Genomic DNA, 27312 nt, shown 5'->3' with positions numbered 1-27312 from the left:
ATAAAGGGGGAGTTTTCCTTTCACTGGTCTAGATTGCTGAGCCAGTAATCAATTCCAATTTCTGAACTTACAGTTTGAAGTAGAAAACCTTAATTACCTGCTACAAGTGTTTCTCTCTTTGCCTATCTCCTTACTAAAGACCAACAATACAATGGAAAATCCTGACATGCTTAGAGGACCACTGGTCTTTTTCGGTGCCACATGTCATTTGCCAAGCTCTTAGTAACAATGCGTGGAGTAGTTCAGGGCATGAGGCTGTAAATGTGTGTCACAGGAAGCCAGGCCAAAATGCATCTCCTGCCAATGTCCTGGTGGATTCCCTCAGATCAACACCTCTCAGAAAACAGTGGGGCGCTGAATATTGTGCTGATGCAAGAGGCCATGGTTTGCAGGGCACTGGAATTCAGTCTGCACACTCACAAACATCCATCCATCCATCCATCGTCAACCGCTTGTAATAAATAGTATTGATTGTTTTGATTCAAATGTTGCACACAAAGACAGAAATCTCTCATGTGAAATAACTAAAACTTTTTAGCACGGCATTGCCCTTAGCAAGAAGCTGATTGAGGTTTCCAGGGCCTTTAATGGGTAGACAGTGAAGATATAGATTTTCTGTGGATCATGAATATCCACAGAAGATTTTATGGAAATCTGGCCAGTGGTTGAAGTTGCCTTGTTGCCAACTGTTAGCCAGGGGAGGCTGTAGACAGTCACTTTTCACATAGCAGTGAGGAACATCTTCAGGAACAGCTATAGTCAATATTTTCAGATTAATAATTGATCACATGACATGGGAAAGGGGTCAATAGTAGTGACAGACCTACTGAGAATTATCACCCAACTCTGCTGTTCCATCGGTTCTATGGAGATTTATAGTACCTTTCACCTCACTGATTTGGTGGTTTTACGGCCTGCAACTTTACTGTTTTGATTCACTCTCACGGCTCTCATCAGCATCATTTTTGTATTAGCCAGCTATTTTCAGAGAAATTCTCTAAAACATCAATGTATACTACCTGTTCAGCACCAAACAGCATGCAGACACAGTAAGCATTTAGGAGCTAATAAGCCATATATTTCCCTCAGGGTCGGGGTTGGTGAGGTTCTCCTGACTTTCCATTGGACTCACATTCACCAGGAGACCAGAAACACAACTCCAGATGAATGGCTAATATTGATCCCTAACTGCTTGATCTGAAAAAAGGCGAGTGTTTGCTAACAAATTCACGATAAAATAATATAAGGTGATAATACAGTATGAAAATGTTGTTTACAGCTTTTTTTCCACAGCCCCCAAGTGGTCAAAAAAGCAGTTATTGCAGGTTTAATGTGCCAAGAGCTTTATCGCTTAGATGCACTAAGAAGAACTTCATCCCTCACTGGCTTCCAACCTTATTTGATGGGAAGAGCCATGTGGCCAGAAGCACCACAGCAAAGGGACAGAGCTCAAGTCTTAAGAGAAGATTTTGACCTGATGGGGATGTTAGACGAAAGCTTAGAGGTCATCAATTAGGTATCATCCTCTGGGGACCATGAATATCTATGCTTTCACAGTTTCATTACTAGTCAAGATATCTTGTTATCCAGGTTTTGAATGAACCGACCAACATTACCATATAACCTTAAGCTCCACCACTAATGAGCCATAACCTTTTATGTGCCCAGTTCAGTAGTAGCGTAACTGCTGATGCTGAGCTTCCAGTGCAGACAAATCACCAGCTTTTTAACACTGGTTTCTATGCACTGTAATGAGACAAAGTGCTATTCCAAAACAGGATCTAAACCTGCCACTTTGAAAAAATGGCAAGAGGGTGAGTAAATATGTGGCTATCTCTTACAGTTAAGCCGTTCATTGTCCAACTGAGCTGAGGGAATAGAGACATACAGTATCTTACAAAAGTGAGTACACCTCTCACATTATTTTAAATATTTAATTATATCTTTTCATTTGACAACACTTAAGAAATGACACTTTGCTACAATGTAAAGTAGTGAGTGCACAGCTTGTATAACAGTGTAAATTTTCTGTCCCCTCAAAATAACACATCACATAGCCATTAAGACATTTAATGGCTGTGTGATGGCAATGACATAGCTGTACCTTGAGATTATCAACAAATAACAGTTCTTTTCTCTTCCTCCTTTTATGGTGGCAACTAGCTATCAATGGAGATACTCTCCTGAATGTGCCTGAGCCTGTTTCAGTGTAAATTTTAATAGCCCGGTCCCCTCAGGTACATGTTTGCTGATCATTCATGGGTGCTGGCCTGTGTGCTTTAACTTGAACACGTATACATTTTAGCAGCACTATAAATTCCCAGTATTCACGGTGATTTGGCTGATTTACTGATGAGAAGTTGAGTCAATTTAAAATGGTATACATTTGGTAGAATGGCTTTTAGATATTTAGGCTACATCTACTTGTAGTTTTTTTGCATATATTTTAACCCGTGACAGGCCCATTATACAGATTTACTAGCTATGAGCTGGACAAGGCAGTCAAAATGCTCCACTGTCAGGCCAAAACAATCAATAAAACAGGCACTGCAAGCTGCTGGATGAGATGATTAAATGTTCTGTGCTCTATTCTACCCAGCATAGCAAACAACATCCTGTGTTCAGACAGAACTCCTTATCCGCTACTTCAAGAGCAAGCAGAGCAGAAAGCTTTGTGCCTCGAGCTCTTTCTCCCTGTAACCAGCGACATTGCTTTTGCTTTGGAGCATTTCTATGTGAAAATGGCCAAACTGTGCTTTATACTCTCCGTTGCTAGGGTGAGACATACGACAGAGTGGTGCAAAATAGCAAAGCAACCTAACTGAGAGAAAACAGACGACCCCTAAAAATACAAAACAGTTTAAGAGTTTGACGCAAACATCTTCTCTACAACTACTCAAAAAGCCACTGCATGATGTGATGGTCTGAGCTACCAGATTTATTAAAACCTCCTCTAGTCTTACTAAAAGGAAGTGAATCAATTCACTCTTGGCTGTAGATTGCTGTTGAGAAGCTGCAGGCAATCAGGACTACCTCCAATTTTCTCTTTTTGCTTTTAGTCACGGTGAAGGTATGGATTCAGCTAGAAACATCATGCAATCCACTGTCACGGTGTGCTTTTGTGGTGGAGACTATGGAAATACATGTGAGTGAGATTTCAGCACTGACAGCATCTATTGTGATTCTCCAAACTGATCTCACTGTGCAGTCTTTCGTCACCTACTTTCGAACAACATCAACAACAAATTTCGGCTTGTGGCGTTCATTAAGGTCATCCGTCTTTTTCTCCTGTCATCACCTAACATTTAGATATTCTGATTTATACCACAAAGGCAAAAATTGTAAACTGCTTTAGCCAGTGTCATGATTTTATACAAAAAAACCCATCTAGATTTTCCACCAACACTGTGTCTGTGATTTCCGCAGGCAATATCACTCTATAATTATTGCATGACAAATGATAAGCCACCACCATAACCACCATAAAAACATGTAAAATATGGTAATTTTGGAAGTGTAGCAGGTACAATAAACCTTGACAAAATCAAGCACAAAAGCAGCACCGTGGCTGTTTGGTACCAGTTATACATGAGCATATTTTGTATTTTTGGATGCTAGTTCACACTCCCACATAGACAACAAAGCATATGAGAGGAGCAACAGGAATTTGTCTCTCCAGACACAAGGCAGTGCTCTACACTCCAAATATGGACAATCCAGAATTACACTGCGTTCTTTTTTTATAACCATAAACTGTGTAGGCAATTTGAAAAGGATATTCAATCACAGTTCAATGATACTCCATTCCACTCTCATGCTCTCATAAGACATAATCCACTCCCGCACCCCACTCATGTGCTCAAAACCTAATGCTCTAATCTGTCATGTCTAGATACTGTTGTTTGTACTAGTGTTCTTCATGTAATGACTAACATGTATTACATGGGACACCCTTGCTGTGCCTTGTTGGGATCTATAGCATCTTAGGCAAGATTACGCTAATTTTATATTTTGATTGTGTAGAACTAACTACTGCTTTTGGAGATTGGTTATCTTTTGTTGTAAAATAACTATTGCAAAGAGATAAATGCAAACAGTATTATCTGAATTTAGCATTACTGGGCATTTCGATTAGCTCACAATTAAATGCTGTTCCTGCGAAAACTATTTAATAAAACATTAGCAATGCCAACAGTACAACATATTATCTGTTTTTACTCACTATACAACACTGTAATAAGGGTTTTCACATTTAGCTGTGCAGAGTTTCTCCCTGAAGAATTAATTAAGAGTATTGCACAGGAAAATTGAGGATGGTGGCCATATAGTGAGATGTATGTGCTCTGAGAAACCGAGCTGAGGGGATTTAGGTATGTTGTTTCAATAGAAATGTCAGTTTTCTAATTATAATAACATCATTAAAAATAATCCTTTGATAGGAAAAAACAAATTAGATGTTGCCATTTTTTCATATTAATGATCACATTATAGTTATTTCATTAACAGGAATATGGAAAATATAGTATACTATTTTTGTACTTTCTACTAATCTATTGACATTCCGACATAGCTGACACACATTAAGGTTGGAGTATTGCTGCCCATCAATTGCTGCTATGTTGTGTCCCTCAAAATAAAATGGCCCATATGTAATATCTTCCACCCTGCAGCCATTACATCTAATGATTTACATAATATTCTGTAATAAAATCTGGTGTACATTAAAATAAGTACAGTTAAGTGCATTCGTACTTAGCAAAAAGACAGTTATTCACCTAGGCCAACCACATGTTTAAGTGCTTGCTCTATTGTTCAGTGTTGATTTCCTGATTAGTTTAGTGTTGAATATTTAATATAAATATAGACACGCAGTACACATTTTGCCCTTTATGTCAAATTGATTATGTTATTATTTAACACAAAACATGGAATGTAACCAACACACAGGTGAGAGATAGAGTACAAAATGTGCTAGTCATATTATTTTGAAATATATATGTGAATGTATTTAAACTAGAAGTACTGTAAAGTATAGTATTGTATATTCTGGAGTATAGTACAGTATGTACTAGAGTATATTGTAGTGCATACTGAAATAGTATATAGTATGTAGTATAGTATACTATAATATAAATTTATAGTATTATATAGTATAGAATAAATAGCATATATTATAGTATTGTAAAGTATAGCATAATATATTCTAGAGTATACTATATAATAGTATATTCTGAAGTATAGTGTAGTATTGTTTTGCAATGTATAGTGATGAATAGTACTGTAGAGAAGAGTACAATATCTAGCGAAAATAATTCAAACTTTTAGTGTAACAACTATTGCAAAGCAAATTTAATTATACAACTTTGTCCAATCACTGTTTTTGCTTTTAAGATTTAAATTATGAAAATTAAGAAAATAACCACAAAAGCACATGTTTACAGTAACATCAAAAACCATAAATATCTGTGAGGCACTTTAGACTTACAGGTAACTGTTTCTCCAGGCAGTTGTTGAAGTTTTTGATTTGGTTGGGCTTCAGCTTCTTGAGGGGGATTCGCGTTTCCCCGATGAACTCGTTGTGGCGGAATTTGTCCTCATCACACACTGAAATCCTGAGAGGAGAAGAACAGAGCAAGTAGAGAAAGACATGAATTAAGGGAGGCTCAGGTTGGGGTTTTGTTGCTGTCATTTTCCACCACGGGAGCCCATCATCCTCCATCAAAGGGATTTAATTCTCACCAAAATCTTCACTTAACTATAGAGCTACTCCCACTGACTCTCATGGCCTCATAGCACTAAGACAAAATTTAGTTTTATAACTAGTTTTGGGTATATAGACGATGCCTGGAACACATCCCATTTCCGCACAAACATATTGAAGTATGTCTTATCCGTAGGGATCGCCAAATTTAAAATTTAAAATTATGGGAGGAGGGTAATATTTCGAGAAAAAAAAATCAAAACTTAAGATTAAAGTTGTAAATTTACAAGACAAAACTCTCAAATTGATCATGTTTTTCTAATACTCCTTATTACATAATGTTAAATTTCATCACAGGATATGTCATAACTAACCCAGACTATGGGGTGAATTGTAACATTTCACTCCTTGTATTTGAGACTAAACAATGCATTTTCTGTCTGTGTTGCAGAGATTACAGTAACACTAATTAATTTGTCACATTTTGAACCCACTGGCTTAAAAGTTACAATGATTCCCAGTCTCCCCTAAATTTATGAGGTAAAACTCAAACATTTGCAAGAAAGAAACATTCCCACATATAGGCTTACCGGTCGATGCTTTTTGGTGTCTAAATATTTTGGCATATGATTAGCCTCACACTTAAACATGATGTTTGTGCAGTGAAATCTTGAAATGAGTCTGACCAAATTAGGGTATGTGCATGTAGGTGCAGCGCTCATTCCCACATCCCTCGACTCTTCTTCTTCATCCCTCATCCCTCCATCTGGACCCTTAATCCATTCCTCCTACACCATCTTGGCTCTCCTCCATCCATAATATACAGTAAAATATTTATTGCCGTGGTCTTTGTCAGTGAAACCCTGGTAGTTCTGCAGTGAAGGAGCTCACAAGAGTTTTGCCAGACTCAATCAGCACAAGAGAAAATGATGGGATAATTATGCTTTAGGAAGCATACAGCCATATTTGGATGAAAAGACTCAAACATACTAAAATGAGAGGGGAAACTTGGTGAGAAGAAGTTGAGAGATATTTCAAATGAAAAATTATCATGTCAAAATCATTTAAAACCAAATCACGACTGTACATATCTCGCTGTGCTTGTTTTATTTACTCAATTAGTGCAGCTTGAAGTGAATTGTGCCAAGGTGCATGGTACGTTCAGCCTGTTTGCTTATTTTCATTACATGTCCATTTTCTTTCCACAGAACACATGGACACAACACACATCCTCCTTCCAATGCATGACAACATCCTTGTTGAAAAAATCAATGTATGTATGCCAGTGTATTCTTAAATACATAACTGCTTCCAAAAGATAATGATGGTGAAGTGAAAGGCAGTTCTTAATTCAAAACCACATGGATAAAGGCACACATACAGTACATTGAGCTTCAGTTATACTTTCTAGACTGGAGATCTATATTCCTGTCTGCCATTTCATTACATTTATAATTAATGTCAATTGCTGGTGTGGGACAACGCTGCTCTCAGTCGATCTATGTCTTCGAATAAATGCAGAGAGTTTGTTTCAAGTGTTTTTCTCTGTATAATCGGCCACCATATGGAGGAAAACATGCAGCCTTCGCGCACTCAATGGCATGAGTAATATGTATTAGCATGGTAGCTTGGAATGTGGCATAATCAAAATCGGATAAAAAATAAATGATCTGCTGCATGGACAGGTGGCGCTAAATTAAAATTTCAATTTACAAAAAGAAATGAAGAGCCGTACTCACAGTATTGATCCTGGAAAGTGTTTAATCAAGATGCTATTTTGACTTGTGTACAGACAAGTGTCCATCGGATTACATCTCGGTGAAGTTGCCAATATTACTGACATTCATTGTTATCATGGTACTCAATGTAGTAATAACACAGTTAAAATTGCTCTCCATGGGAATGCATGTTTCTCTAAGTATTGGACAAATTCAAATTTTGACCTGATGATAACATTAGATGAAAAGTTAAAGGATAACCAAAGTTATTACGATTAATTGTGAGGGGGAAATGTTGAGGTATTTTGGTCTAGACCAAACTGGTGGACTGTCCGACAGACCCACAAACTGACATTGCTTAAAAATTCCTACAAATGGCATGGCCACAACAGACAGTACCTATTTTGCCATCAAACCTGTTTTTCTCAGTATACAGCAAGTCTTGTTGGATAATATTATGAGCCCCCAGTACGCGAAGTAAGTCACAACTACAGGTAGGAGGTGTGTTAACAGAGACACATCCACACTAGAAACACACGCACACACACCCACCCACCCACACCCACACACACACACACACACACACACTTGGTGGTTGCTTGGGGGGAAACAGAAAAATTTAAGCAAACTGAAATCCTCTACTGCATACGGCCCATCTCTCATTGGGATATAGTATAGTACAGTATAGTACACTGTACTGTAGCTACTAAAATTATTACGCATATGATTACATAACCCACTTCCACCACAGTGTTAACACTTTGGTAAAAATAAAGTAGCAAAGAACAGTAAAGTAACACTTGCATTGTGTAACAGTGTCATGTTTATCATGGGAAGTAGAGACTTCTGTCTATTCTCAGGTGTTGTAGTGAAATATAAATAACCAACAAAGTTTTTTTCACCCACACCAAAGTACTGCTTAGAGATTGCATAAACAAAGGATTTCCCGGCTGTTAAACTGGGGATATCACACGTTCTGGTTCGCCTTGGCACACATCATAAATTGTAGAGAAAAGGAATCCACAGGTAAAATAACGACACCAGTCATTTCTGGCTAAAACGGCTGTTGCCAAATACAGGCTGTAATAAAGTGATTTACCTTCAGAGTCAGAAACTATAAAATATCACTGCTCCCTGAAAATTATTTTTAAACCCTTTCAAAAGTAGATCTACAGCAGCTAAGGATTAAACATATCAAAACAAGGAAATATATTTTCTCTTTCCCTTCGCCCACTTTCTTTCTCTTCTCTTCCATTCCTTTAATTTCCTTCCCTATTTCCCCTTTGTTTCCCTTCTCTCATTTCTTGTTTTCTTTTCGATCATTTCTTGTGTCTTTCCCTTTAATGTTTTTTCACCTCTATTTCCTTCTTTTTCTTCCCTCCCCTTCAATCGTTTATGTCCTCCCTCCCTTTCCTTCTGTCCATCCTTGCTTCTCCTCCCTTCCATTACTTTCATTTACCTCCCCTTTCCTTCCCTCTTTTTTCCACTTCACCCCTCTCAATTCTTCCTTCCATTGCTTTCATTTGATTCCTCCCTTCTTTTCCTCCCTTTCCTTTCTCCCTTCCTACCCTCTTTTTCTCCCCTTCCATCCCTCTCATTTTGTTCCTCCCATCTCTTCCAATCGCTTTAATTACTTTCCCTATTCTTTCCTTCCTGCATTCTTTGTCTTTTCATTCTGGGCACACATAGGGCATACACTGGGAGTACCTGAGTGTTTTGCGGACCATATCCTCGTCAGTGATGCCGTAGTAGGTCAAGGTCTCGCTCCATACAGGGTTGAGTGTGTTGCGCAGGGTCTTGGTTCTAAGTTTATTGGCCTGAAAGACAAAAGGAAAAGTTGGCCATTAAACAGGACTGAACATCATGATTGACTAACTGGTGGCTCCCCCGTACAGCTCAAGAGAGCACATCTGTCAGGTGTCAAGTTTCATTGAAATGCTGCCAGAATTATACAAACATCCCTGAAAATGTACAAAGCCTCTTCGCGCTGGTGAAAATTTGTCAATGCATTGACGTCTGGTGGCAAATATGCAAACGCAAGCTCAGTGCTGCATATTGAACACTGTCGGGAATGAAGAATACACAGCAGACTGCATTTACATGAAGTGACAGGCATAATCAAAGAAATGCAGGTGAATGATGCTGAATACACTGAAGTTAAACAAAAGTTACAATTATTCAGCTCTGGCTCACTCTGTTTCTGTTTCTGTCAGCACTACAGTTTTTGGAGAAAACCGCGTTCCAGTCAGAGACATTTGTCAGGCGTTACATTCACGTTTGAGCCATAGGCTGCAACAGTACAGTAACAAAACAACATACACCTAAGAAAATACATACATACAATGCAACAAGTAACGTATCATAAGATCCATAGAATTAAATAGAAACCTGAAAAGTACGAAGTACTGGATTAATACACTACAAAATACATAGCCTAATAAGTAATATTTATCAATAACAAAAGTTCAAATAGGAAGATCAGACAACAACCAGTTCTTGTATCCGATCCAAACTAGAGATAATTTTCAAATTTGGCACTTTAAAAGGAGTATTGGGCTGGAATCAGGATGTGGTTAGCTTAGCTTAGCATTAAGACTCGAAAAAGCTAGCATGGCTCTGTCCAAAGGGATACATATACCTACCAAAACCCCTAAAGGTGTCTTATTTACATTGTGCATTTAAAAAATATGTTTACATAAATGTAAAAACAACAATTGGTTGATTCAGGGGGAGTGCCATGCTGTAACTGCTTCTTGCCATCCACCTGCCACCGACTGGCTGAAGTGCAGGCTGGCGGATTCGGTGAACAAGCACAGGTTTCGGTTATAGCTTCTGCACATGATGGTGCCAAACCTGGCAACCTCTCTCTGACAACAAGAGCTTGGCACATTCCCTGTGGCTGATTGTTGTTTGCCAAGAAATACATACCTAACTCCCTCTAAACCCACAAATTATCGCTTTAACATTTAATTAGTGTTAGTGAGCATATTTTGTAACTTTGGAGAGAGCCAGGCGGGCTGATTCCCCCTTCCTTTAGAATATGAGAGGTTAAACACATCCTGACTCCAGCTCTGTAGACATCTTGTAGACATGAGATTTACATGGATCCTCTCTTATCATACTCAATATCAATTTATCTCTTAAAAATAAAAATGTTACATTGCAGTAGTCTACAAATGAAGACAAATAGGCCTACTGTACCAAAAAAACAACAACTAAGTCAGTTAGTGATCTATTAGGTGCAAAGCCTAAAATTACAGGTTAAAATAGTAAAATTTAAACCAGTAGTTCTCAAACTAGGGTCTGTGGATTCCCAGGGGTCGCTGAGGGGTTTCTGGGGGTCCCCAGCAAAAAGGAGAATACTTTATTTTCTTTATAATTCTATCTGTAAGTAGCACAGTGACAGAATGTTGGACTATTTTGGTCACGGGTTTTTATACACTTTCTGTAATAAAAGATGGGGAACCCTCTGGAACAAAACCAAATCAAATGGGGGTCATTGGTCTAATTTGTGTTAGTTTAGAGGTCCCTGATGTGAAAAAGTTTGAGAACCACTGATTTAAACAACACTCATACATACATACATATTGATGCAGAGAACCTTAAAGGAGAACACTGATTTTACACATCAAAGTGTGTCCACTGGTTTTGGGGAGCACTAATATAGATCAAAACATTGTATAAAGCATTTTGTGGTTCTAAAGGGAGCTGCGTGAAGTCTGATATATTGCCTCGAGTGGTGTCACATGTCAGTCATGGCTGAAGATGAAATGAATAAAAATGAAAAGACAATTTGGGGGGTGGAGGAATGAGCTAACTAAACCTCTGTAGCTCGCTCCTCATCTCTGCTTAAGCCTAGGTTTAATGCTACATTGTTACTAGCATAAAACACCCAAACCTCTGACTGAACTGGGTTAAGGTTAGGGATGGGGTTGCAATGTGGGTAATAAAGGCGCCATGTTTCCACAAGGAAGAAAATACATGAAATAAAGAAGACGAAAGATGGGGATTGTGTTACTGTGGTATATCCTCAGAGCTTGTGTATCAGACAAAAAACTCAAAGTCAGTGAGTGGCTTGCATATCAAGAATTGCATCAATAAATATCACAGTAACCATCAGACGGTTAATGTAGCATTTTCAATGAGTTACTTTGCCAGAGGTGCATCAATTGCAATCTAGCGAGATTAAGAAAAATGACTGTGACAAGCGACACGGCTTTGTCACTGTGTGCGGGGAAATCCTCCGAGCACGCTGCTCAACATGACAAGATGAGGAAGACGATACTGTGTTGTGAGTCATGGGCGAGGACATCTGATTCTGTTGAATTCAATCAATTAGCTGGTGTGATTATTTGCAAGTCTGATGGCAGTGTTCCACATAATAAGCCTCTCGCTGATTGTTTCTCCCTCAATCAGTGGTTGATTCCCACAGGAAGGGTGTTGAAAACACACACACACACACACACACACACACACACACACACACACACACACACAAACACAGATACTTCAAAATTACATTTTTGAAGCTAATAACATTTTGTGTAAAAATGCAAATAACATTTTTATTCTATAATTTAAGTATTATTTCAGTCCTCTGTTCTTTTTTTTCTATAAATGACACATGTTTTCAATCTTCTCAGAATAAACTGTCTGAGAAAGCATTTACAGTTGTGTGATGAACATCAGATTAATGGGAACTCTGTGGACTCCAATTAAAATGTTGCATCCGTAATAATTTAGGTTGTGTGTGCTGGTGGCTTAGGGGTCTAAAATGCCTATGATGTAATTCTGTCTCCAGTTCATTTTCTGCTAAGGATCTTTGTTGCATGTCATCCCCTTCGTCACCGTCGCCACAGATTTTCACAGTTTATTCATTCATTCATTTAGCTGTTAAATTTTCCGCTCAATAAGTTCAATTATTTTGAACTTCAGACGCACAATGTTGTTCTGTTGTTTACCAGAGCTGTTTCTGTCCTCTCTGTCGCTGTTTCAGCATGGCTTAGTGGCTCCTCTGACACACACTGTCATATCGAAGACGACGTGCTAACAAAAGCTAACATTATCAACCTCACAAATGTGAAAACCACATTGGCAGATGGAAGATGCAAGCTTGTTGTAGATTTCATGTATATGTGGACATAGTCAGATAATCCGTTAAAAAAAATTAAAAGCATTCGTTTGGTCAAGCTTTGTAAACAAGGATCCACGCTGCCCACGTGAGAGTAGCCTCGTCAGACCCACCTATTTCCTGTGTTCAGCAGCATGTGGAGGCTGTCAGTAGGGGACAATTGAATATATAGTATTTTTGTGATACAAAATAAACAAATTCATTTATATCGGTTCAATATGTAGTATTTTCTTATTGAACTGTTGAAATTTTATTCACCACCACATGATTACACACTTTCTGATGACAAAAGGTGTGTAAATTGTAAATAAAAACAGAATTCAGAAACATTTTAGCAGAAAACACAGAATCTTGCAAAAATGATACTGAATCTGGCAAAAAAATTACGTATTTCATAGGGCCCTATTCATGGTCTCATCGCCCAAAATCTGGACGTAGCTAGCAAGCAAACTCAATCAGGAGGTAGTAACTTTAGCGATAAAAATTATGAAGAGGAACGGAGAAGGTGATAAAACCCAAACAGGCAAAAATTTGTGCGTCACATCGACGCCGACACCACGTTAATCCATGTGTTACTATCATGTGTTGTAAACTTCTGTGTGCCTGTCCTGTAGAGATTCATTTAAATAACAAAAACAGCTACATTAGCATTTGTTGTTTGAAAAAGGCTAAGTTATGTGAATGCTCCTAGGAACCATAGATCACAAAGAAAAACACAAAGGAAAACAGGTCGCTGCACAAGCCAATACTGAACTGCATTGTTGTGATGAATATTAAAATAATTTTACAGTGTGCATGCATGACAACAAGCAAAAAAGAACACTAACATGTAGCATAGAGATGTTGTTTATAATTCAAGCCAATATGTGATATTGTACCTGTCCATTCAGCTTCTTCATTACTGTCTAAAGCAGTATTCCCATCTACAATGAAGGTCAATGTGAGGGATGTGGGGACTGGGAGGCTTGATTATTTCAAACGTCCTGCCTGACTGTCACTAAGTGGATTGTTGGCAGGATGGCAAAAAGTAGAAGAAGTGATCAGGTGAATTACAATGTTGTCAGATGACAGTTACTTGTGGGCAGGGATGTCAATAAATCACAATGAAGCGGGTTGACCTGAAGGGATAACCCAACAAGTATTTAATTAAAACAATTACCAGAGTAACCCTTTAACAGTGTGCAGCAGAGTGAAAGGCTGCTGATTTAAAACAGGGTGATAAAAGCAGTGAATTAACTTCATAAAGAGCGAACCTGAGTTTTCTCCTCTACACGTGTGATCAGCATGCATTAAAAGGGGAAATAATTCACCACCACCAGCTGCTCACAGATGGAGGGCAGTGCTACAAATGAGCAATTGGTGTCACAAGCCATTTCAGCTGCTGAGGCTAAAGAGACAATTATTGCAGTATTTTTGCATAAACCTCTGGACTTGTGTACCCGCTAGCTTCAATTTGGAGAGAGGCAGTGGGACAGAAACACAGACTTGTGTAGGAGGGAGCATCTGGAGGCGCACACATGGTACTTTTGGACATTTCAGTAACCCGATTTTAATCCCAACAGGTGTTTAACTTAACCAGCCGAAAGCAGCTGGTCCTAAACTGTGTCTCCATTGTGTTATCTGTTACAGACAGAGTCAGCACATTACCTGATTCAACAAAGCTCCTCTACAAACACAGGAAACTTTATACAACTTTTTGCATAGGCTGAGATGTAACAAAATGTATTAGTGAAATATTTAGAATGAAATACATCTTCTAAGGGATGTAAATATGTTTTAATATTATGTTATACAGTTTGGAATAACTCCTAATATTGCAAAAACAGACAGGTTGTTAAGTCCAATGAGATGGGAATCTGTCAAGAACAAAACAAAAACCTTTTTACACTATTTTATGTATAGAATAAGTCAATTTTAGATATTAAAATTAAAACATTTACAGTATTATTGAGGTGGAAATTCACTGTGGCGGGTTCTCTGTTAAAAACTTTGTTAGAAGTCTAGCGGCTCTATGGTTATTCTATGTTAGTCAGTTCTCCTCATTGATCCATTCTGAATTTGTACAGACATTCATGGACCCCAGGCCCCAGACCTTAATTTGGTTATCCACTGACTTTTAGTACATAATATGGTTTTGGTCTCTTTAGTCAATTTCTACTATCTAACTATACGGGAATGAATTTTTATTAACTCATTCTTTCAAATTATATTAAGGCTCAAAGTTAAGGGCGTGGCCGCTTTGGGTGATATTATTTATGCTGTATGAGCCTTTTGTCATGGCTGAGATAATTAAACACATTTATGTTAGAAAACCTGCAACCAGTCTTGCAATTCATCCCAAAGTGACACACCAAATGGCTGCTGCAAAGGCCAAACACAGTATAAAGTTGAGGTGTGCACACGTTATATCACCATAAAGTTAACAGGCAGTGTGGCTGACCTTGCTGTTTGGAGCATTTGACACTTGGTGGGTGTTAAGTTTGTACCCCACTGATAGACAACTCCTAGTGACCAGCAGGGGCATAAAGTTTAATTTATACTTCTGCGTCGAAACGACGGCGTAGGTGATGACGTAGGCTAGGGGGCTATGCAGAGGCTATGCTGTCGCCTGACGTGCACCTCCTCAAAAACATAACTACATGTTGAGTCGACGCGGACCGTAAGCACTGTGATTGGTTGGCTGGGCAATGCCTCCGAGCCGTCTGGAAGTGCTCCGTGCTTTGTAGTAACTTTTACTAGCGCCCAAAACGGCAGCTGTAACACGGTGGATCAATATATTTAACCGTCACAACCCGAGCGAAATGACTCGTTTCACTATCAGAATGTGATCCATTCGGTCGATAACATTTGAAAAGGCTACACCAGCCGCACGTATACAACCATTCACATTAGCGGAGCGCTAAACCAGAAGTTAGCCTGCTCGGACGGAAAAAGTCAACACAGTGGACCCTGTAGCATTACTGCCGACTAGTGTTTGGGGGTGTAATTGCAGAATGACGGATACACCGACGCACAAGTATAAATGCCTGGCTACGTGCGTAGCCTACGGCGTAGCTATGCACATAGACCCTACGCAGGTATAAATCAAGCTTAAGACTGGGCCGCGACGCGATGTTCAACGCAACACACACCAGATGTCTCTTTATTTAAGTTAAAGCGTTTTAGCATTACTTAGGATGTAAAGACAGAATAGTGGCGCGAAAATCTAACAACTACTGTTTCCTCTGCCATTGTTGCTGGAGTCTCTGCTGCGTTGGCTGCAGTGGTCTATGTGACTGTGGGACCAGAGGGGTTTAGTGAGTGTGACTGGCTGGCCGGCTCGGTAGCTACCCCTGGCGTTTGGCTCGCTAACCCCGTCGTCACTCGTGGAGCTCCTCGGAAAAAGTTTGGGGGAATGGCCCGTTGCGAATGCTTATGTACAGGGTCCAGATTTTTGTGCAACCAGAAGGAACTGCTGAATAAATATATACTGTACATAGTACACAGTACATGACATACTGTAATAACCAGACACGGTTTATCCCTTTGTTACTATACATATATATCAGTGGTGTATTTTGAGGATAAAATGATTAATTTACCAAAGATGAAAATGACTTCATTTCAAGGCTATCTAAAAAAGAGCTGTTTAGTGTCTCTGTGCATGTATGTGAATGTGTTTGTACAATTACATTTTAGCATTGATTTTAGGGTCAGGGTCAGGGTTAGGGTTAGGGTTAGGGTTTTATTCCCACTTCCTCTAATATTGCTTTTATTGTGGCAAAATACAATATGCAATTAATAAACGCTGGAGTTTTGTTCATGAGGAATCTATTTCATCCTCCCTAAGCTGATTGATCTCTTACACAAATGTCAAACATTGAAACATTGAAATATTAATTTATCATTTTATTCATTGATGCCTGTATTTATCACCATAAGATCACAAAATTGACCTATAACTATTTAATAATTTTTAATTATTACTAGTATAAAAAATGCTGAAATGCTGTAGCTACTGTATGCCACATTCGTTAATCACCTTGTCCTGTGAAAACATCATCATTTTACAGTATTTAATCCCTCTCAATAATCGACTGTTTAATCTGGAATAATTACTGCCATTTCATTGAGTATGATTGTGGTCTCAAAGGAGACAAAACTGTGATCTGGCTTTGCAGCAGAGCGTGAAACTTCACTTCTGATTAGAGTGCAAGCAGAACTTATGACCTCTTTAGTGGGTCTTAATGAGGCTCTTAGACCGAGCCTAATGATTATTTTTGAGAGCAAGCTGAGGGAATATCAGAGCAGGGAGAAGGTGAGGTCATCTTGTTTTATTGGCAGGAATATGCAAAGGCCTCTGTAAGACCTTCTACTGAGACAGGAAACAAATCTCAAGAAGCCAATGCTCTCATGGAGCATTTTATTTCACTTACCTGTAAAATAATCCATGACATTTCTTATAAATACATGCCTGTTGTGCTACTCTCTAACTAAGCTGAAAGGGTAGTTGGCATTAGTGGTGATAGCCACCATGGCAGGACACATAAATAATCGAAAACCCCTTAAACTCAAACCAATCATTGGAAAACGATGTGACACTGGTCACTCTATGTGCACTGTCAAATGATCTCAAGCAAGTACAGTGCAGAAACCAGGCTTTTGCTGGTGATCAAAAACTTGTCACATAACTAAACATTACTGTGTGCTGTTCAGAAAGTTTTATTAGTACATTTACATCAGCTTAGAAACTGCGAGTAAACAAAATATTTTGAAGACGTGAGAGCCGACTGTGATGCCGTGACATTCATTCACAGAAGACGCACAGTCCCACTTTATCAGAAGGGATGGGACACAGAGCTGGCAGGAGTAGCAGATGGCTGAAGGACCAAGCCAAACTCAATGTTGTAGATAACAAAAAGTGTGCATCTTTCAGCCTTTGAAGAAATGAGCAGTGAATGATGGTAAACACTAAAGGCTACAAATAATGAGAGAAGGGGTCCAGGACAGAACACATAGTTATAGTTAGTTATCAGTACACATAGTTGGGTGAGCATTCCTACTGGAAGCTTAGTATTCATGTTAAATGATGATGTTTTGACCTGTCATTTAGGACCTGCAGTGGGTTTCAGGCTGTGCTGACTTAAATCTACTAGGTCCTCTGACAAGTGACACCATTCTCAACCCTGACTTGATGTACCTTTAACATCTTTAAATCTCTCACTCACCCAGGCAAAAAGCAAATAAACGGTGGCTTTATATCAACATTGGATGTGCTTATGGTTAACCTACATCAGCTGGCCCCACTGGCTTGACACTTTCATCTGAATACCATGGCCTGCTAAGTAGTCCAGCTCCAGCTCTATTAGTCTTACAAACAACCTCTAATTAGCTACATCTTTAGTATGATAATCTATTCCATGCATGTCTCTATCTTACCGAAGAAAAGGAAATGTTTTCAGTGTGAGTGAAAGAGTACAGGCTATGATAAGTCTTCCCTAAAGAGAAAGCTCAGCAGTGCGTCCCAGCATCCCAGAACCACCCCCCTCTTTACCTGCACCAATACACCCACAACCCTCTGTATCAAGTTCATTTTACTTCTATCTATAGCATCACCTGCTATCAGCGCACCGGCCATCAACAACCAGCAGGCAACCAGCAACCAGCACCAGCAGCATGCTTTAGTACCAGTGCAGGACGTATTGTGTCCTTCAGCAAAACAAAACATAAGGGCATGGAGGTCAGAGTGGAGCAAGAGTGTGTAACGAGTTTGTCTTTAATGCACATTATCACAGATCAACAATTCAACATTTTGTTGTTTCTTTTTTCATTTCTATGGATTAAGTATAGATCTGGAGTTAGGAAATAGTTAGCATAAAGCAAGCAAGCAGGACAAACAGCTAGCCTGCCCATGTCCAAAGTGGAAAAAATACACCTACCGATACATCTAAAGCTAAGTAATTGACACAATGGGTTTCATTTATACAATTTGTAAACAAACAGAAATGTAAAACGAATAATTTGTGCTGCATGTCTTGAACAGTTTATGTTACGTTACTTATGTACACTGTCTTTCGGTAGCGCATTGCCAGATAAAAGCAGTCACTAAAAGTTTTGATTTTGTTGTTGGTAAAAAACCTGGCATCCTCATTGTGATGATGAAGGTCACTGTGCCTGTGTGCTCATCAATAAATAGCTCGAGCATGTAACTACCCTTAAAACCACACATTCCAGTTAATGCATGAAATATCCAGCAGCTTGCTGGTGAGAGACTGGTAGGTGCTTTTTTTTTTCACATTGAACAGATGTTTTAATGTGGTTTTCTAACAAAATAATGAAATCTGGTTCAATAATCTCAAAACAAAAATATTTTTAGAGTCAAACCACAGCAAGTGAGTATATGTACATAAGATTTTCAAGACATTTTTCTAAGCAAGCATCCTCATGTTTACTTCTGCTGAAAGGAGAATTGACAAACATTTCCAAAAGTCAGACCGTCATAACCATGGATAGGTGTTTTTGCTGTGTCAACCCTACTCTGTGGGTTCTTTTGGTAACAACACACTAATTTTGCTGCCAGTATCAAATCATCTGAATCATCCTTAGAGTGTGTTGCATATATTCACAGCAATTTGGTCTGATTTTGCAAAATCTTGCTCTGAACCAAATCTTTTGGATGGATGTTATCACAGATGATATCACAGTTGGTATATACAGTTATAGTGTATATCAAGTCATTAAAAGGGGAGGAGCTGTCCAATTCAGACCAACAGCATGCAGACTGTTGATTTGTTTTATGGGCCTATTCCATGTGTTGTGTGACAATTATTATGCTACTGTTTCATTACAGTTGTCAGGCCCTGGGCTTTCTCTTTTTCTGAATGGCTAATTACCCATTCTCATGCTAATAATCACAACTCTATCTGTGCAGTCTCACTAATTAGTACACTTTTAAATTCCGAGGAAACAAAGTGTGTCACAACAAAGCGCCCTGAGTGTCTGCACACATGAAGCAGTCAGTAATGTATTCCAGTCAGCTATGAAGACGAGAGTGAAAATGTTATTAACTCTGTGTTTTGTACATAGACTGCACAACAACACATTGTCTGGCTGAGCATACAGTGGATGAATAGTATTGCTAACAATAAAGGGTGGTATATGCATAGCAGACATGATGACTGTTTCCATCTGTCTGCAGAGATCTAACAGACTTATTGAGTTTATCTGGAGCCTTCAGCTCAGAGTTCAGAGATCCAGAAGAGCAGCCCTGACTGATTATGTAGAGAATGTAATGTATAATGCAACTGTCACTTATATAATATTGAGAAGTCAGTTTGTCAGAGCTGCAGTGTTTGTTGATGTAAATTTGAGTAGTAAATCAACAGGTTTTCAATAATTATAGCAGCTCTGCAGACTTTCTTATCATGAAATCTACTGCACGCTTAAGCAATAGAAAAGAGGTATCAGCTACAACACTTGTAAATGGTTGTTGTGGTGTTTTTTTCTCTTCATCATCTATGGCAGGATCTCTAAAAACATTTCTGGACTGCTACACTATTTTACCTTTAGCCATGCTAGGTGTTGGGCTCTTTGCTATGTCCATTGGTCTGTCCATTGCTTGGTCCAAAGTGAAATATCTTATCCTATTGGATGTATTGATATGAAAGTTGGTACAGACATTCCTGTGATATCATTCGTACCCAGAGGATGGATCTTAACGGCTTTGTTCTTGCCCTGCCTTTTTTATGTCAATTTGTCCACCATTTGAGTTCGTGACAGGACACCTTCAGAAAAACTATGACTGAATTCCTTGCATGTTTTAGTGATTTACTACTGAACTAATGTTAAGAGCAACTGGTAGCCAGTCTAAAAATCCTGCTTGCACTGACAATTAGTGGTGACAACACAACATCACAACTGTGTGTGGTGACAAGTACAACAGACCACACCTGACCACACCCACCTTTGTAGTTGGAAAGAGACTTTTCCGTTTCAGTCATTGACAGCAGTGTAGGTATGTTGTTCTTACTTCCAAAATCTAGTGTGTGACTGTCATACTCTCTTTCATATTTTTTTCATATTTTAGCATGTAGGTCTACAGTCAACAACCATAATCTTGACTAGAAATCAGCACAGAACTCTGTGCAGAGCAGGCGCCTTTTTCTTCACTGTATTGGAAGTATGGTTTCAGCGTGCTGTTGTGCAGCTGAGCCTGAGTACAGCTGAGGCTGACAAAATACAGCTAGAAAACCGAGCCTGACAAGCTGAGTCTAAATGGACACCTCACAGAGGATGAACCCTTTCAATGTAGGCAACAACATGGCCTTTGCTCTGGTGTCACTATCTGGCAAATCTTCAAAACTTTTACTCCACTAACAATCGAATAATTGAGAAGTTTTCCTGTTATTATTATAATTTATTTTGTCAGTTTTTGAGCATTTTGGTCTTTATCTTTGGGGCTAAGCAGTCATTCCTAACAGGCTTAGATTATAGTGTTTGTTCTTGCAGCCAACTTAAAAAAGCATAATTTACTTTAATTGTACAGCAGACACACACTGTTTGTCTTGCCTGTTGTTAGCACTGACTTTTCTTTCCTTGTAAAGTTTAAAGAATGATCACCAGTAAATTACACATCATAAGAAATGAGTAAAGAACACAGTTACATGGATATTCATCCTTCTTGTTCTGTCAGGCATAACTAGACACATAATGGTAGTCGAAGGCTAAGCTGAAGTTCACTGTCAAGAGCAGGTTCTTAACAATTACAAAGTTCAGATCTAACGAACAAATGAGATGAGTTTGAAAAGGTATTAGAAGAAAAAGAGATGTGAGTCAGGTGGATGGATAATCACACAGCTTTAGCTTTCAATAAGCTGCTTTTGTGGAATGTACTCATTCAAAGGATCCATATTAGATTTGAGGACTTTAATGAAAGGATTAATTCAAGGCCTCCTGTCAGACGTAAGCAAATTAAAGAATTCATCGTCTCATAAAACAACCAATGAGTCTGTATATTGAAATGTGCGATGCATTACCGTCTTGGATTCATATATGTGCATTTTCTGATCGTATTGGTGGAAAAGCAGTGATTTGGGTCTGACAGGTGGAGACTCATGGGAGCTTTAATGTCTCTTATTCAACCGATCATAAGTTCCGTCTATTCATATACGTCCACTGGTGACACTGAGCAGATAAAAGCTTGGCTGCCAGCATGATGATGCGAGCCACAGTCTTCACAAGTTAAACACATTATTAGTAAGTGGGTACATTATGTCGGTCTGTTAATGTTGTTTACATTAATGAAGCCTTGCACTGTATATACATTCACCGCAGTGCTCCCCGAGTCATGAAATAGATTATTAACCTTCTCCTCATGTGGGTCTATTCACAGATCCCAGAAAACCACAAGAAGGGATAGATATATTTATGATAACTCAGACATCAGGGAACTTTGTTGACCCATCAAAGCTCATTTAAACAAAGTTAAAGAATTTAATCCACTTATAGCTATGCCTGGCTTTCCCAATGATAAACTGAAAAGACACCAAGCAACATCCTTCTGTTGTTGTTTTTGTTACTACTTTATAACTTGCTTTGTGTTCCTGTGATCATGAAATCACAACTTAAAGGAATCGTTCAACAATTTCGGAAACACACTTATTTGACTTTTTTTGTGTGATGAGATGAGAAGATTGATATAACTCTCATGTTTGTGTGTTGTGTATGGCGCTGGAGTCAAAACATGGTTAGTCTAGCTTAGCATAAAGACTGGAGGCAGGTAGAAACAGCTAGCCTGGTTCTGTCTAGTAGCTTTTACATTTCTCTTTCAGTTCAGATTGAGAAAATTAAATGTTTTAATTACTGAGCTTTAGAGGTGCTGTTAGGTGTAGCCTATTAATTTACTTTGGACAGAGCCAGGATAGCCTGCGTCCAGTCTTTATGCTAAATCAGGCTAAACATAAAAAAAGGCTAACTTTATGTACTGTAAATCCAAGGATCAAGTAGACACCGAACTAATCACATTTTCTTTGGGAAGAGCAGTAGAAAACTGTAATGATATAAAAAGAGATGCAGTCTTGGAGTGTCAGAAAATCCTGCAGAGATGTATAATAATTAACATGGTGCTCACCTTGCTGGCTCCTGGCAGTAGGTGCAATTTGACATAGGGGTCGGAAAGCCCATTGTGGTCCATCGGCTTGAGACCCTGTGAATTAAACACGACAAGTCATCATGAATCATGAACATAGAAAATTCTGAAGTCTAGTCTATGTCTTGTCTAAACACCCTCATTAGCAGCTCCTAGAGACAGCAATGTTAATTACACCTCACAATAAACATTTAATTTCATCTTCTGGGACCACAAATAGCAAATTTAATTTAAAATCTGCCCATCAGATCTAATATCTTGAATGCAAATGAGACAGCTTGACAATCTGATAGTGGCACAAAAGGAAAACTCATGCACTGTCCAAAATAGAAAGGTTGCATCCTCTGGAGACCATAATGTGCTCAGTCAAATTCATGACAATCTGACAACTGGGATTTGGAATGAGAATGTTGGCCTGGTGCACAAGGAAAGGTAAGGGGATTAAAATTCATCATATTGTCATCGTGAACATCAACATCAAATTTAATTAAAATCTAGAGACTTCCTGCTGTGGACCAAAGTGTTGGATGCATGGATAGACGGCACTGCTCATCAATCAACATCAACATTTTGAACCTATTATTTTACCCAATAGTTTTCAAGATATGTGTTGGTCAAAGGAAAATTTTAACCTGACAGCACTAAACAAACGATCATGGGATCATCATCATGGGAAATAATCTTCGGGAGAACTTGAATATTCACAATCAATCCAAATATGATAGAAAACATAACATACAAACAGCATCAGCATCAAATTGAGCTGCATGTAGTCACCATCTAAACTACTTTAGGTTAATTTTTCACACAAGTTGGGTCTTGCTTTGCACTTGCCATTTAGATCTGCATTGAACACTAACTTGTCTAACAAGGAGCAACTCAAAGTGTGAGATCCGCAGCATGTGAAGTCCGTTAAAAATATCAGCAGTGTTGCCCTATTTCCAATTTTCTTCAACATGTTCTCCTCCTACAATGTTTGTATATACTCCACATGCTACTTCTTCAATGGTTCAGTCAAATCTGTGTCACTGAAGTGAATGAGGCATTCAGTAAAGTACCACCCTCAGCTGGAAAGATCAACACTGAAGTGAATAGGGGAACTAACCGAAAAAAGGAGGTTTTTATATTCCTTTGAAAAGCAAATCAATGACACTCAAAGGGAATAGGATGTAAAGGTCACTAATACAATGACCAAATAAAACAACACCATGTGGGTGCCCACTGAGTAAAGTAAAGTGAAAGGACCTAAAGGGTTTTCAGAGAAATAAACAGAAGAACTGAGGTAAACTGCAGCTGGGAAACCTCAATCAACATATGTAATCATAAAAAAAGGGACTTATAGGTTTTGTTTGCTTTTCTTTGCCCATGTGGTGTTACGAGATTTTTCAGGTTGCCAACTCCTTTCAAGGTAAAAGCTGAAATTTAATCCACAAATGAGTATGTTTTATAGGCTGAAGATTAGTGTGGGCCATTATCATATCATCGCTGTCAGGTCAATGTTCATCAGTGTTGCTTTAGCTTTATGAAAGTGACTTTTGACACTCTACCTACATGTTCAAAATTTTTTCATAAGCCAAAAATATGTGATCATTCAATACCACTTTAAAAACATGAAAATCACTAAAAGTAATGTTTCAAGGTTTTGATATGTACTGTATTTTAATTGGTGTCACAATGCCCGTCAATGTTCTTCTCTTCAGCCACATCTCCACTCTCACATGCCCCATTGATGTTATTCTTTACCTGGCCACCAGATGCCTTCAGACGTTTCTCCTGTTATTACATATTATGCCACTCCCATCTGCTCTGCAATCACCTCAGCTGGCCTTCCCCGCCCACCTCCTCACCTGCATCAGCCACTCTGTACATATACAGTCACAGATCCTCTGTCCCTCAGTCAGTTAGTCTTAGTTGCGTTCTTGTCTTTGCTGTTGAGTGTCTGTCACCTGGACCTGCCTGTAAGCTATCTCCAATATTAAATTACTAATATCATCCTGCCTTCTTGACTGTCTGCATTTGGGTCCATCCCTTGTTGCCACTCTCCCATACAATTGTGATAATTGATATGTTAATCATACATATCAATATGACAAATGTTGTGAACAATTATAAATGATAAATGAGTTACTATTACAGAAATTGGTGTTTGGTTTGAATTAGAGTAAGCAGAGTTGATGCACAAGTTCTTAAAATAAATTCTGTTCAAATGTCTTAAATGACAACAACAATTATCACAATGTGTCCAAAATGAATAAATCGAAGATTGTGTGCTGTTTGGTCTTTAAAGGGTTCCTTCCAGAAAGTGGAAGGAAAGGGTCAAAAACCAGCAGAGGCAAAGATGTTCTGACTTTTGATCAGAGTACTGTCCATGACTGAACTGACCTTTATGTGCACAATTAGTAGAATACCCTTTAATGGGGCTCCCCAGTGATTTAGTATTGCAGTCCCATAAAGCATGGGGACTCATGAAAGAGAGAGAGAGAGAGAGAGAGAGAAAGAGAGAGAGAGAGATTTAAAAAAAAAACAAAAGACTACTCAAAAGTGAAGTAGCAGATGTAGAGATTTCCCTGACTTTTAGTCTTAATTATGGGGAAGAAAAAACTGGTTCCTACAATTCTCCTAATACAACTCAATTGCGTCTTTCATTCAGGGATGCAAATTTAAATGTCAGACCAATACTCTTAAACCAATAGATATTCAATTTGTACAGGTAACAGTGAACATTTAGCCTTTAGTTTCTATGAGTTTATTTTTTTGAGTAAGTCTTTATTTACATAGCCCAGTCTCACAAATAGTCCTCAGTATACGACATCATCTATCCTTAGACCCTCTATTCCGTTAAGGTAAAAGAGGACTAATTGATCAACAACTTGTTTCGTCCCGAAGTTCATTAGACCCACCATGTCTCTTAAATGGGCACTTCTTCCAAAGCCCCCTCAACTCGAGTTTGTAGTAGAGGCTTTCTTCCCCCACCTTCTTTAGTCAACAGAAACAGAACATACAGTATAACACAATAGACAGACACCATACAGAACATATAGAGGAGCTGAGGTGAATGTGGGAGTAGGCTATGTGTCAGTGGATATAGAGTGTAGCTAAATATGTAAAGAAGAAGACATAAAATAATGTATGAGGGTGAAGAAAGTGGGTTAAAGGGGCCAAATGCAGAGGGGAAACATGATATAAGGTTACAGTAAGATGGACTAAACTGCTCCTGTATCATTTTAGCTGGATGTACTGTCTGTATATGCCAACTCTCAGACAGCCTGCCCCTCACTCTGCAGGGGCTTCAGAATTGACCGTGTTAGAGAAATGATTTCACACTTTTTATATTTAAAATATCTTTCATATTTATTTGGTGTGTCAAGGAGAGCACACGGAAATGTGACAATGTTTAAAATATTGTGTAGCAGAATGCAGCGCTATTCTTTCTTCTTGTACATCGTATGTTTAAGATTTGAGAGAAATCACAGCCAGCCATGAAGCTGTTGATTTAGAAACGGCATCTAATTTCAGTTTAAGATCAGCATTTTTTGTGGAGGTATTTCCTCACGCAGTAGAGACAGTTGGTTGTAAATCATTCTCCCTGCACTGTATTTTAGTAATACTATAGAAAAAGTGAGAGATGTGTCCCTGTCTGTAGGCAAGTAGATTTATTTTATTTTTATTTTTTTATGGCTGCACTGTGTGGAATTCTGGTCTATTGAGGCTTCTGTCAGTGGGAAATTGTTATCTGTGCCTCTTTGTCAATTGAATTCACCCTGTGTGATTGCTAAAGAAACTGTTGTCTTGATTCTCAGGGTGCACAGCAGACACAGAAATGCAGTATACTACAATTTGTCGCAAAATGTTATAGTTTTTTGAGCAGCAGGGGGAGCTTTTCATGGTGGCTTCAAGAACAGTAGTGGTTGTGTTTGCTTCGGTAACAAAATCATGCAATCAATATTAGATTAGATGTCATCCTCAGTGTTGTTGGAAAAGGCAATGGTAGAAAATATTTACCACCTGTACTAGTTTGTCCACTATGGTTTGCAATGTGTTTCGTGGATAATTGAAGCAAATAATAAATGGAAGGTTTGAAATTATTAGAGCTGACCCAAAATAGTCGAAGATTCGATGCTTCGATGGGCGGAGCCTGATTCGACTGTCAATCTCACAGTCGAAGCTACCAGTTTTCTCCCAATAAGTTAATATACAGCTTATTAACAATAAACATTTCAGTGTTGAATGCTGAATAAATCAAAAATTTTAACCCAAACCCTGGGTCACCAGTGCGCATGTGTAGGCGTAGCGTCTATGAGTGTACTGGCAGAAGAGGCTCTCACTTTATCTTATATGACCAGTCACTTGTTACTGCAGCATTCCACAGACAGGAACACACACAGTAAAATTAGACATCCTGGATAATAAACCATATATACAGTATATTAGCACACAGAATAAAGAATAATAAGGCATAATAACCCAGTGGCTTTACGATCTCACAATACAAAGATTTCATTTCTCATCTGGCAAATAATAAAGATTCCACACATCACTGAAAACAGCCATCATGCAAAAAAAATATTCTTTACAAGCTTAGTGCCATTATTTTAATTGTTCCCTGTCTTTATGTTCTCTCTTTAATGGACCAAAA

The 27312-nt window shown here is 38.6% G+C and overlaps 1 protein-coding gene across 1 annotated transcript in view; it reads right to left on the bottom strand.

Moving 5' to 3' along the window:
• Positions 1-27312, bottom strand: part of doc2b (double C2-like domains, beta) — a 126465-nt gene that overhangs the window by 14670 nt on the left and 84483 nt on the right. Inside the window, exons 3-5 of the mRNA XM_038709404.1 lie at positions 22659-22733; positions 9127-9236; positions 5486-5612 (exon numbers count right to left, since the gene is read on the bottom strand). Coding sequence (XP_038565332.1) covers positions 5486-5612; positions 9127-9236; positions 22659-22733 — 312 coding nt within the window. The remainder of the gene's footprint in view (positions 1-5485; positions 5613-9126; positions 9237-22658; positions 22734-27312) is intronic.

The sequence above is a fragment of the Micropterus salmoides genome, unplaced genomic scaffold, assembly GCF_014851395.1.
Source record: "Micropterus salmoides isolate LMB-PRFRI ecotype aquatic unplaced genomic scaffold, ASM1485139v1 Ms_hic_scaffold_9, whole genome shotgun sequence".
Taxonomy (NCBI): domain Eukaryota; kingdom Metazoa; phylum Chordata; class Actinopteri; order Centrarchiformes; family Centrarchidae; genus Micropterus; species Micropterus salmoides.
This window is presented reverse-complemented; position numbering and strand designations above follow the sequence as displayed.